Consider the following 14,313-nt stretch of genomic DNA (forward strand, 5'->3'; position numbering starts at 1 on the left):
TGATGATCGAGAATAGACTGATGAGGCGGTAATTGGCTGGGTTGGATTTGTCCTGCTTCTTGTGTAGAGGACAGACCTGAGCAAATTTCCACATTGCTGGGTAGATACCAATGTTGTAATGGTACTGGAACAGCTTGGCTAGGGGAGCGGCAGGTTCTAGAACACAAGTCTTCAGTACCATTGCTGGAATGCTGTCAGGGCCCATTACCTTTGCAGTATCCAGTGCCTCCAACCATTTCTTGATATCACAATTTGGCTGAATACTGGCATCTGTGATGCTGGCACATCCAGAAAGCCAAGATGGATCATCCACTTAGCACTGCTGGCTGGAGATTGTTGCAAATGCTTCAGCCTTATCTTTTGCACTGATGTGCTGGACTCCCCCATAATTGAGGCTGGGGATATTTGTGAATCCTCCTCCTCCGGTGAGTTGTTTAACTCACGGCTGGATGTGGCAGGAGTGCAGAGCTTAGATCTGATCCATCGGTTGTGGAACTGCTTAACTCTATCACTTGCTGCTTATGCTTGTTTGACATGCAAATAGTCCAGTGTTGTAACTTTTCCAGATTGACACCTCATTTTTAGGTATTTCTGGTATTCCTCCTGACATATCCCCCTACACACTTCATCAAACCAGGGTTGATCCACTTGTAAAACTTTGAGAACAGTACTACATTTCTTGGGATTTTGCTAGCGTGGATTAATATTTATGAACTTTTAAATTAGCGACTTTTAAAATAGACTAGTTTGAATTTCTGTTGGACAACTAGCAATCAAGGTAATTGGGGAAGTAACAGAATACCACTATGCCAATACCTCCCCTTCAATAGGGGGTGCGGAGCTTTTCACTTATTAATTTTTAATTCTGCCCATAACCTTTGGTGTTTAGCATGCAGTAGCTCAGTGCAGTAGCTTTGAGATTGACATTTTATTCAGTTATTGAACACAAACCTTTAACGAAACAGGCAAGCTAACTACAAAGCAGTTAATAAAATGTGAGATCCTGGTTTTATAACCGGGGTTTATAGTACAAAGAACAGGAAATTATGCTAAACCTACAGAAGATTAGTTCAGCCTCAGCTGAAGTAGTGTCCAACTCTGGAAAATACGTTTTGGAAGGATATGAAGGTTGTGGAAGATGGAGAAGAAATTGACTCGAATGATTCCTGTGATGAGGGATTAGTTGCAGTAGTTAAAAGCAAATTACTGCAGATGCTGGAATCTGAAACAAAAACAGAAAACACTGGCTGGAAAATCTCAGCAGGTATGACAACATCTGTGGAGAGCTAACTTTGAGAGTCTGGATGACCTTTCGTCAGAGCTCCTAGGTTACAGTAGTGCTGGTCTCCCAACTTGGTGAATGAGGAGCCACAGGCCATGTGTCTACATGTTGTGGTAGTATACAATTCTGCTACTGATGATGTTCCAGAGATTCATGAATCTGCTCTCAAGTGTTTTGCTTTTATCTAAAACACCTGTCAAGTATATTAATACAATAAAGGATAAGTAGCAGTAGATAAAATACTAAACCTGGTCTGACAAAGTCCAACACTCAATGATATCTGCTATCCAATCCACAGCTCTGATGAAGGGTCATCTGGACTCGAAACGTTGGCTCTGTTCTCTCCCTACAGATGCTGTCAGACCCGCTGAGATTTTCCAGCATTTTCTGTTTTTGTTTCAGACTCCAGCATCCACAGTATTTTGCTTTTAACTTAACAATGGTACTGCTGCCCCACATAAATGGAGAACTTCCTCACTGTGAAAATGATCTTCAGAAGTGCCACAAAGCGGTCACTCCTATCAATGCTATCACTGAGAAACAAGTAGGTTGGTAAGGACCAAGAGGTCATCAGCTAACACAAATCCAGCCTGGAAGATTCAGAACACTGGCAGATTGGTTCCATTTAGCAGTAGACATTTAAATCTTCTGCCTAAAGTACACTTTCTGCCCTTGTTTCTCCCTAGAGCTTCCACCAAGTAATGTGCTACATTGAGAAGTACTGATATCAGTTGTGAAGGGGGTAAGTGATCAGTGAGAAGTTTCCATGACCTCATTTGCCTGGTGGATTTATCTTGCCAGTGGAAATGAACTTGCCCAAAGCTATAGTCCAGAATGTTGACGAATAGATGATGTTGACAGTAACAGCCAAATTATCTTTGAATCAGTTCTCCCAAGGATAGCAGTCCTCAAATGTTGATAATACATACACAATTATGTTTGATATACTATAATCATTTAACACTATGATCATTTAAAAGATAATCCAATTACAGTGGGTGATTTGCACCTTGCATTTGGACATTAAGACGAACGTTAAATAGGCTGCAATAAATCGAAGGTTACATGAATTTAATTCTATAATTCCGAATGCAGTTTTGAATTGATGTTCCTTTACTGGATTTATGGTTAGTTGCAGAAGTTTTTCTTAAAATTACTGAAATGATATATTTAAAGATCTAAACTTGTAATTTGCTATATTCCAAAAGCCCCAAGATAAAAATCAAATCATAGTTTTCATTTTCAGTAAGCAAATGCAAAGCAATTCTGAAATTTTCTATTTTGCGACTTTGTGTTAATATACTTTGAACAAATGCAAATGTGCAAGTGGTAATCAGCTGATGAGAATTCTGACTGACAGGGTGATGGAACAAGGGAAACCCATGTAGAAACGCACCAGAGGCTTGAACAAAACTAAATTAGTAAATCATATATGTGAGCCAGAGCAGGTTTTAGAAGTCACAGTTTTAAATATATAATGCAACCAATTCTGATTTGTACATTTGCCCGATCTTTCTCATTATGAGCTGATCCCTTTCAAATTTAGTATCTTAAGTTGTGCGGCAGAACAAAGGCTGACAACTTGGTACTGAGATCTATTGGTTATTAAAGTTCTGGAAAGGGGAAGTAACAGTCTCAGTTTAACTGAAAATGCACTATAAAAAGAAAAATAGGAATTAATAGTCAAAAATTCAGAGCAACAAGAATGGGAACAACGTACATAAATGGGAGTTATGAGCACTCAACAGAATTCTGCTATACCTTGATAGATAAACTTTAAAGCACAAAACCTATTGTGAATACATAATGAACTATTCTTTATTAACAATGTTTTTGGAATAAATGGTATATCTGTATCTAATTCTATCAGTCAAAATGGTGCAAAATGTTTGTCAAGGCACCATTTTCAAATCAGTTGTATATATAGAAATAATAAAACTGCAGTACAGAGTAGCTACAGAAACTATTATTTTATTGCATTTTGTTTGTGCAAGTTATCAAACTTGTCTCCAACAAATTGAGGATTATCTTTTGAAGCTACAAAAGTTGGGTAGATTGGGAAATGCAGAGAAAGTGGAAAACAAGGGCATTTTTCTTCAAACTCGTGCAGGTTTTATTGACCCTTCCTCATTAGTTACTCACTCTAGAAATCATTTGTTGGCAATATCGCCAATCCCCTTCATAAACATTTACAATTCATTTAATTCATTGTCTATATTTAAAGTAGGCAGGAAAGAGGTACTAAGACCTGAAATATTCAATTTTCAGTATCCTCTGGATTAGAGAAAAAAAATCAATTCAGAACATTGTTGGTAAAATTAGATCAGCAATAAATCACATGCCTGATTATTGTGGCAATCACATTACAACTGCAAACCAATTTAGAATCTAAAAATATTAACGCAAAATAACTTTTTTTGTACACCATCTATACAGATTAAAACAAAGCTAAAGAAAATTAAAGAATTTTCCCCATTTTTAAATAATTTCTATATACATGGATGAATAAACCATACCGAAAAAAGAATTAGAACAAAATATGCAGCTATACAACGATTTACTGAACAAATTGCTAAATGGCTTTTTTATACTTGCGGATGGATGAAGATTTTTAAAGCTTAGAATAAGCCTTTCTTTATGCATAAAATGTACACCAGCTGGCTTTAAATTAACCTATTTGATATAATTTCATGCAGTGATTAACTATGAAAATGTTACATAATGGTATTTGAACCATAATGCTCATGAGAGAAAAATAAACTGACATCTGGTCATATTTAGCACGGTCTGCAATAATTTCAGTAGTATTCAAGAGGAAAAGAAAGTGCAAGGTTTTACAGTCATGCTCTCTAGCAGCAATTTCTAAACATGGGATGGAAGTTATGAGCTTCATTTGTGCAGTAACTTATAAATGAGTTAAATTTAAAGACTCAAAATCTAGTCAGTGGAAGTCACATAGAAGGAATGCCATCTCAAACTCCAGGTACAAGTCAGGTTTCTTGCTCTGAAACGAGCAAAAGCAAAGACTCCATATATCTCTTTTACTTAGTCTCATGATCTGATAAGGCAATTGAAAGTTCATCATATTTAAGTAGCATCATCTAAATTTCAAGTGACTTTTCTATCAGATCATAAGGCATTACAACTATTTGACCACACTCAAGTTGAATTAATATTGTTTATATATAAAGTCAATCTATTTGAGACACTTCACTGGCATGGCTATGTACCTCAAAGTTTCCTAGTGATAAATACCAACCTGTGCACAACAGGTGCTTTATTTATTAACCATTCACAGAATTGCCATTAGAATCCAATTTATTAAACACTATTTTCAACATTTTTCTGTTGTACCTGGTGTCAAAAATTTCTGAATCGGTGGCAACAGTGAAGCATCTAAAAAAGATTTGTTTAGTATTTAAAGGGATTAGATACAACTCTGTAGAGCTCACTGTGCTATGTTTAAACCATTAGGTTCATAGATATATACGGGGCCTCATTATCAACTATCTGCAGCGCAACAAGGCTTATTCAAGTAATAGGTTTTCAAAAAGTGTTAAGTACTGCTAATTTTGAAATACTGCCCTTCACCATCACAAATCTGTCATTCTCATTTCTTGACATATATAGAAGAATGCCAATTCCCTGAAGGAACATGTTGGAAAAGCAGTTTATATACAATGCATACTAAGGATGATTAACCAGTGATCAGAATTAACTAGATGTTCAGTTAGCAATGGTGAATTCCTCTACCCACATCTTGCACTTTTATATTTCCATTCTCACAGTCATGGTTAGCTTCTAGTTTTGTTTTAAAAAATTACACGTTGGATTGTAAAATGGCTGCACTTCAATCCTTCACGATGTGAAACAAAAATAATCCAGCTGCTGAGAATGTGCTTACTGAACGCCACGCTTTGTTGCTCCTGCTCAACATATTCAAATCACTTCTGGAAGAAATATAGAAAGAGGTATAAAGGTTAGAGCAAGTAGATTTATGAAACAGAAATTCACACCTCTATTCAAAGTTTAGAAATCAGATGAAGACAGAAGCCCAAATTGAATTAAAGTATATATTCTATGTCCTGAATTTGAACAAATGATACATTCAATCTCCGAAGTCACACGGTAGTTTCATTGCACCAATCAATTCCTCAACTGATTTTAAAAAACAGATTTAGACTACCACAGACATACAAATATAATTCCATGAATGGTTGAGTGTTATTTCACACTTTGCTGCTTTCATTCTTCCCCTTCAAGGATTTTTTTTTAAAAAAATGCAGCATTTTTCTATTCATGTAAGGGATGTGGGCTTTAATGGTTAGGCCAGTATTTATTGCCCATCCCTAATTGCCCTTGAGAAAGCTAATTATCAAGGTGCTCAGTGTAGAGATCGGCCAGACTTAATTCGCCTTTCCCGACTTCTGTTGGTGGGGCGGGTGGTTGAAAATACTTTATTTCCACCTGGTGCATTGTCCATTTGCTAGAGGTACAGACTGAGCATATTATAAATTATGTTTCTGATCATACTGCTATTGTCCACTTTAAATATCCCTGCCATTAACTAACCAACTAATGCTAAACATGGTATATGATCTTTTCTAATGTCTATTGAATCCAGGTATACATTGTTGAACACAAGTCTCTTTTGAAAGAAATATATTCACCAACCAATTTTATTAAAATTTTGCAATGTTTTCTTTTTAATAATATGAGAATGGATGATGGACGGCATTACAATGGGATTAAACTACATTAAAATGCACGTTCCAAACAAATGGAATATAAATCACAAAACATAAATCTGTATTTAGTCTTTAAACTCAAATGTTGACAGGTTAGCTGTTATTTTATATCAGAATGAGTCGGATTTCAGGAAAGTGGTACAACTGACAGCAATTAGCATATAATTGGTTAATAACAAGGTGTGACTTATATATTATATATATATATATATATAAAAACACAAATGTTTGATTGTTTTATTGTACCATGTTGCAATTGGTTTAATATACTGGCCTGATGTATTTCATGATTTAGTTAATAGAATTATAGAAATTGTAAATACGGGGTGGCTACTCTAGTGCTCGGATCAAGAATTTCACAGAGTGGCTAAAGGACATTCTGGGGGGTGGAGGGGCGGCGTGGGATAAACAGCCGGTGGTTGTGGTAGATATTGGTACAAGCTAATTACATAAACAATGGGATGATGACCTAACAGTAGAATATAGGGAGTTAAGAAATAAGTTGAAAATTAGGACCTCAAAGATAGTGATCTCACGGTTACTACTAGTGATAGTCAAAGCAGAAATAGGACATATTAGATGAATATGTGACTGAAGAAATGTTGCAAGGGGGAGGGTTTCAGGTTCCTTGGACATTGGGACCAGTACACACTGGACGGATTGCACCTGGGCAGGACCTGGACTAATGTCCTATGGGGAGTAATTGCTAGAGTGGTTGGAGAGGGTTTAAACTAAAATGGCAGCTGGGTGGAACCTAAGCAAGGGATCAGAGAAAGGGGGAAAACAAGGGTAAGAAAAGACAGAAGATAAGAAAAGTGATAGGCAGAGAAATCGAGGGCCAGAATCAAACAGGGCCACACTGAAAATGAGAAAGGACAAGGGATGTTAAAAACACAAGCCTCAAGACTTTGTGCCTTAATACACGTTGCATTTACAATAAAGTGGATGTATTAATTGCACAAATAGACCTAAAGAAGTATGATAAAGTCAGGATTACGGAGACATGGCTGCAGTGTGATTAGGGTTGGAACTGAACATCCGGGGTATTTAGAAAAGACAGATAAAAAAGGAAAAGGTGGTGGAGTTGCATTGCTAATTAAAGAGGAAAATAACGCAATGGTGAGGAAAGACATTAGCTCCGATGATGTGGCATCTGTATGGGTACAGCTGAGAAACACAAAGGGGCAAAAAACATTAGTGCAGGTTGTATATAGACCCCAAACTGTCAGGGTGATGTCGGTGATGGAATTAAACAAGAAATCAGAGACGCATGCGATAAAGGAACATCTGTAATTATGTGCGTTTAGATTGGGCAAATCAAATTAATAACAATACCGTAGAGAAGGAATTCTTGGAACATACATGGGATGGTTTTTCTAGACCAATACGTTGAGGAACAATTCGAGAACAGACCATCCTAGGTTGGGTATTATGTAATGAGAAAGGAATAATTGGCAATCTAGTTGTGCAAGGCCCCTTGGGGATGAGAAACCATAATAGAATTCTTCATCAAGATGGAGAGTGACGTAGCTGATTCTGAGACTAGGATCCTGAATCTAAATAAAAAGAAATTACGATGATGAGGTGCGAGTTGGCTATGGTGGTTTGGGGAACGTTACTTATGAGAATGACAGGGGATAGGCAATGGCAAACATTCAAAGAACACATGGGTGAACTGCAACAATTGTTAATTCTTGTCTGGTGCAAAATCGGAACAGGAGAGATGGGAAACCGTGGCTCAAGAGAAATTAGATATAACATTAGATTCAAAGAAGGGGAATTCAAGTTGGCCAGCAAAAACAGCAGATCTGAGGAGTAGTTTAGCAAAGGAAGACAAAGGGATTGATTAAGCAGGGGAAAGTAGAGTACGAGTGTAGGCTTGTGGGAACATAAAAACTATAGGTATGTGAAAAGAAAAAGATTTGTGAAGACAAATGCAACTCCCTCACAGTCAGAAACAAGGGAATTTAATAATGGGGAACAAAGAAATGACCAACTAAATACATACTTTGGTTCTGTCTTCACAAAGGAGGACACAAATAACTTACCTGAAATGTTGGGGAATGCAAGGGAGAAACTAAAGGAAAACAGTATTAGTAGGGAAATGGTGTTGGGGAAATTGATGAGATTGATGGCCGATAAATCCTCAGGACTTGATAATCTACATCCCAGAGTACTCAAGGAAGTGGCCCTAGAAATAGTGGATGCATTGGTAGTCATCTTCCAAGATCTGGGAAGATGGTGGAATTGTTGTGTGTAATTCAGAGATCCAAATCAAGGACTGGAGGCCCGAGTTCCACCATGGCAGGTTGTGGTGAAATCTGAATTCAATAATAACCAAACAAATCTTGAATTATAATGTCTAATGATGACTGTAAAACCATTGTTGGTTGTCGTAAAAACCATCTGGTTCACTGCTGTTCTTTAGGGAAGGAAATCTGCCATTCTTAACTGCTCTGGTCTACCTGGGACTTTAAATCCATAGCAATGTGGTTGACTCTCAAGTGTCTTCTGAAATGGAGGGCAATTAGGGATGGGCAATAAATGCTGGCCCAGCCAGTGATGCCCACATCCCATGACTGAATTTTTTTTAAAATTCTATAACTTTGGAACAGTTCTTACTGGAGGGTAGCTAATGTAACCCCACTATTTAAAAAGGGAGGTAGAGAGAAAACACAAAAACAGACCAGTCAGCCTGACGTTGGTAGTGGGGAAAATGCTAGACATCATTGTAAAAGATTTAATAGCAGAGCACTTGGAAAGGAATGGCAGGATTGGACACAGTCAGCATGGATTTACGACAAATCTACTGGAATTCTTCGAGTATGGAAATAGTAGAGCTTAAAAATGAGCAGCTTTATAGAACCTTAGTTCGGCCGCACTTGGAATATAGTGTTCAATTCTGGTCGCCACACTACCAGAAGGATGTGGAGGCTTTGGAGAGGGTACAGAAAAGATTTACCAGGATGTTGCCTGGTAATGAGGGCATTAGCTATGAGGAGGAGGTTGGAGAAACTTGGTTTGTTCTCACTGGAACGACAGAGGTTGAGGGGCGGCCTGATAGAAGTCTCCAAGATTGAGAGGCATGGACAGAATGGATAGTCAGAAGCTTTTTTCCCAGGGTGGAAGAGTCAATTACTAGGGGGCACAGGTTTAAGGTGCGAGGAGCAAGGTTTAAAAGAGATGTACGAGGCAGATTTTTTACACAGAGGGTGGTGGGTGCCTGAAACTCACTGCCGGGGGAGGTAGTGGAAGCAAATACGATAGTGACTTTTAAGGGGCATCTTGACAAATACATGAATAGGACAGGAATAGAGGGATACGGTCCCCGGAAGGGTAGGAGGTTTAGTTCAGTCGGGCAGCTTGGTTAGTGCTTGGAGGGCCTGTTGTGCTGTAATTTTCTTTGTTCTTTATGAGGATGAGAGAGCCCGTGGATGTGGTTTATTTGGACTTCAAGGCGGCTTTCGGCCAAGTCCCACATACGAGATTAGCATGTAAAATTAAAGCACATGGGATTGGGTGTGGTGCATTTAGATGGATAGAAAACTAGTTGGCAAACAGGAAACAAAGAGTAAGAATAAATGTGTCGTTTTCCCAAGTGGCAGGCAGTGACTAGTGGCATATCACAGGGATTTGTGCTTGGACCCCAGCTATTCACAATATCTATTAATGATTTAGATGAGGGAACTAAATGTAATATCTCCAATTTGCAGATGACACAGAGCTGGGTAGGAGGGTCAGCTGCGAGGAGGATGCAGAGATCCTTCAGTATGATTTGGGCAAGTTGTGTGAATGGGCAAATGCAATATAATGTGGATAAATGTGAGGTTATCCAATTTGGGAGCAAAAACAGGAAGGCTTATTATCTGAATGGCTATAGATTGGGAGAGGGGAATGTGCAACGAGACCTGGGTGTCCTTGTGCACCAGTAGCTGAAAGCATGCTGGTTCAGCAGGCAGTGAAGGCAGCAAATGGCCTTCATAGTGAAAGGATTTGAGTACAGGAGTAGGGATGTCTTGCTGCAGTTATATCGAGCCTTGGTGAGATCACACCTGGAATATTGTGCATAGTTTTGGTCTCCTTAACTGAGGAAGGATGTTCTTGCTATGGACGGAATGCGAAGGTTTACCAGACTGATTCGTGGGACAGCAGTACAAGGAGAGATAGAGTCGGTTAGGATAATATCCACTGGAGTTCAGAAGAATGAGGGGGCTATCTCAAAAACCTATAAAATTCCTACAGTCCAAAGAAGTGCAGGTTAGGTGGATTGATCATGATCAGTGCGTGGGTTACGGGGATAGAGCAGGGGAGTGGGCCTAGGTAGTGTGCTCTTTTGGAGAGTCGGTACAGACTCGATGGGCTCCTTCTGCACTGTAGGGGTTCTTCTATGACACACAGGATAGATACAGGAAGGATGTTTCCAAACACGGGGGAGTCCAGAACCAGGGGTCACGATCTAACAATACAAGGTAGACCATTTAGGACTGTGATGAGGAGAACTTTCTTCATCCAGAGAGTGGCAAGCCTGGGGAATTTTCTACCACAGAAAACAGTTCAGGCCAAAACATTGTATGTTTTCAAGAACGAGTTAGATATAGCTGTTGGGGCTAATGGTTGGGGGAGGTGGGAGGGGGGGGGGGAATGGGTGATAAGTCATGATCAAAATGAATCGCGAAACAGGCTCGAATGGCCTGATCCTGCTCCTATTTTTTATGTTTCTATTCACAGCCCACTTCATCTTTGTCAGTAGTAGCTACAACTAATTTTATGTGCACGCCCTTTCCTCATATTTAGATTTTTGCTTTTCTAATACTCAATTTACTATTAAATAACATTATTGCTATACGCAAAACATCCCATGCTCGAATAGCCCACTTTGTGAGAAAAGTTCAACTTTCCCTTTGTTCCTCCGGTGTCATTGGTTCAAATTACATATTTGACTTCTTGGATGCTGAACCAAAGCACTATCACAGATTACAATCCAAGTTATTTTCTCCTTTTATCATTCTCCTTGAGCCAACACTGCTTCCTGTATCCTAATCAGAACGAAATCCCACCCAACCATCACTCCCATGGTTGCTGATCTACACTGGCTTCGAGTCTATCAAAATCTTGACTTTAAAGTTATCATCCCAGTATTCAAATTCTCCCATGGCTTTACCCCTCCATACATCAAAATTCCTCCAGCCTCACAATCCTCAAAGACATTTCTGTTTTTCCAAATTCAGTCATTCATGGTCCTGCTATTTTCTATGTCTTACCAATGGTGGCCATGTCTTCAAAGGTCAGGTCCTTAGTACCCCAGATCCACAACAAAACAATATAATCTAGAAAACATTGTTGTTAAACATTTATACACTGTGCAGAATGAGATAACTACATACCTGCTGTTTGTTGAGCCTGAATGCCATCTACTTTGGTTAATAGTTCCATGGATCCATTTTCCTCAAATGCAATTATTGGATTCACGGGAATTCCAACTTCTTCATTACTGGTTTCTGTGGCAACTCTGGCAGTTTTTATTCCAAGCGAGAGATCAATAAAATCTTCAAAGTTTTCATTTTGCACAGAAACTCCATTCTCTCTAATGATTTTCTCAGTAACAGGACTAGAGATTAAAAAAATAAGATCAGCCAAGCCAGAAATATTTTTTGGGTAGAGATATCAAGATGAAGCAATGTTCTAGAAAATTTGCTGTGATTATTAACATTTTTATCGTGACAATATGTTTTAGAGCTTAATCTGCCAACATAATAGTACTCCCAAAACTGTTTTATTCCAAAAAGGTGAAAAATAATCATTGCTGCACTCCCATTTTTGCCAGTTTATTTTACATACAAATTATGAGATTATGTTACGTTAACAAATTCCAATCACAAGACTTCACTGGTAGCAGGTGTACCTCATCAGTTATCAATTACTTTCACAAAATAATTCATTGCAAAAATTGATCTATAACAAAGCACTTTCACAGATGTGGGTTCAGCAATTCATACAGGACGTACAGATACATTTCTGTTGATGGTAAACACATATCAACTTGTGCAATAAAATTGGTTCTGAATTTCCATGAGGTTTCCCTGACTTCTCATTCAATCTTTGGCAGAAAATGCCCAGAAATCTTGGATAAACTCCATAAATGATTATGTTCAACCAAGTAGTTTCTCTGGAGTTCCACTAAGATCATGTGGAAATTTCTTTTACTTACTCGAAGTATCAAAGACGACATCAGTTAATTTATAAAATTGAATACTGCAAGTCACACTTTAAACAAAGACCGAAGTGAATGAAAATTCAACTGCAAAAAGTAGTATAATGCATCTTTTATATGCAACGAAATGTCAACATTTGTATTAAGTGAATATTTCTATTGCCATTATTTCACTCGAAATAGATTAGAACCATAGAACCATAGAAAATTACAGCTCAGAAACAGGCCTTTTGGCCCTTCTTGTCTGTGCCGAACCATTTTATGCCTAGTCCCACTGACCTGCACTTGGACCATATCCCTCCACACCCCTCTCATCCATGAACCCGTCCAAGTTTTTCTTAAATGTTAAAAGGGCATTTACCACTTTATCCGGCAGCTCATTCCACACTCCCACCACTCTCTGCGTGAAGAAGCCCCTCCTAATATTCCCTTTAAACTTTTCTCCTTTCACCCTTAACCCATGCCCTCTGGTTTTTTTCTCCCCTAGCCTCAGCGGAAAAAGACTGCTTGCATTCACTCTATCTATACCCTTCAAAATCTTATACACCTCTATCAAATCTCCCCTCAATCTTCTACGCTCCAGGGAATAAAGTCCCAACCTATTCAATCTCTAAAACACACAGCTTTCAGCCACAACACGGAAACTACGTAATACACCCTTTGGCCTCAAGAGTATTGTACTGAGGCCCTTAGATTTCATTTCGTGAACTGATTGAAAATAAACCAGCCTATCCAGAAGACAGCAATACATACATTTAAACTTTAACTAAGTTAATGGTCTGAAACACAATGCATCTCATGCCACTTTCATGCCAATGCACGTGAAATTCCTCAAGATCTATTACACTTTTTACCTCTGCACGAATCTCAAAGTAGCAACCATGGCAGAAAAGCAGTGAATTAAGAATGTAAGAAATAATTGTAAACATTTGGCCCCTTGAGCCTAGACCACAAATGACCACTCTGATCTGGGGGAGACCGTAAAAATTTAAATTCTGCACAAGTGCTGAATTCCAGGCCAGCAACCTCTCATCAGTGTTGTAAAAGATAGAATCTGGCATGGAGCACATTATTAATAAGTGATTTGCTGTGTGTGGCTTCAGACAAGAAACTGACTCAAGGGGGGGTAACAGGTTTCCAAGAATGACTATTATGTTCCATCAGTTATTCAATTTTTCAACGAATATCAACAGCATAGTGGCCTGGTCAGATATACCACATCTTGAGATGATGTGCCCCATTCTGGTCACCAAAACAAGTCCTTGGAAAGATTGATCCTTTGCAAAGGGCTAATTCATGAGGAAAGACTGGAGAAACAAATATTTCAGCCTTGAAGATGGTAAGTGAACTAATGGACATTTGCCAAACAGTAAATGGTGTTAAAAAACAGATCTGGAATTCTGCTTCAATATATCATAGAAATCATAGAAACCCTACAGTGCAGAAGGAGGCCATTCGGCCCATCGAGTCTGCACCGACCACAATCCCACCCAGGCTCTACCCCCACATATTTACCCGCTAATCCCTCTAACCTACGCATCCCAGGAATCTAAGGGGCAATTTTTAACCTGGCCAATCAACCTAACCCGCACATCTTTGGACTGTGGGAGGAAACCGGAGCACCCGGAGGAAACCCAGGCAGACACGAGGAGAATGTGCAAACTCTACACAGACAGTGACCCAAGCCGGGAATCGAACCCGGGACCCTGGAGCTGTGAAGCAGCGGTGCTAACCACTGTGCTACCGTGCCGCCCTTGTGCTACCGTGCCGCCCTATGTTGTGGCAGTAGCACAAAAGGAAACAAATTAGATTAACAAACGGAATGGATGTTAGCTAAGGCCAGAAAAGATAAAAATGTTGCCATCATTTGACAGTTGGATGCCACAACTGGAGGCAACAATAGGGTAGTCCAACACAGAGTTGGATTGATAATCGCGATTAACCGATAATTTAATTAGTTACTTTAAATTATTCATTTATGGGATGTGGGTATTGCTGCGAGACCAGTATTTATTGTCCATCCCTCGTTGCCCTTGAGAAGGTGGTGGTGAGCTGCCTTTTTAAACCACTGC

General features: G+C 39.0%; 1 protein-coding gene across 2 annotated transcripts in view; it reads right to left on the bottom strand.

The window, feature by feature from the left end:
* Window positions 1-3,235: 3,235 nt before the first annotated feature.
* LOC144493526 (ensconsin-like) overlaps window positions 3,236-14,313 on the bottom strand; it is a 131,259-nt gene continuing 120,181 nt past the window's right edge. The window contains exons 17-18 of one of the 2 annotated variants that reach the window (XM_078212577.1): window positions 11,415-11,638; window positions 3,236-5,232 (exon numbers count right to left, since the gene is read on the bottom strand). In XM_078212577.1, coding sequence (XP_078068703.1) covers window positions 5,222-5,232; window positions 11,415-11,638 — 235 coding nt within the window. In that variant the 3' untranslated portion in view covers window positions 3,236-5,221. The remainder of the gene's footprint in view (window positions 5,233-11,414; window positions 11,639-14,313) is intronic. The other variant, XM_078212576.1, reaches the window with a different exon arrangement.

This window comes from Mustelus asterias, chromosome 5 (genome assembly GCF_964213995.1).
Source record: "Mustelus asterias chromosome 5, sMusAst1.hap1.1, whole genome shotgun sequence".
Taxonomy (NCBI): domain Eukaryota; kingdom Metazoa; phylum Chordata; class Chondrichthyes; order Carcharhiniformes; family Triakidae; genus Mustelus; species Mustelus asterias.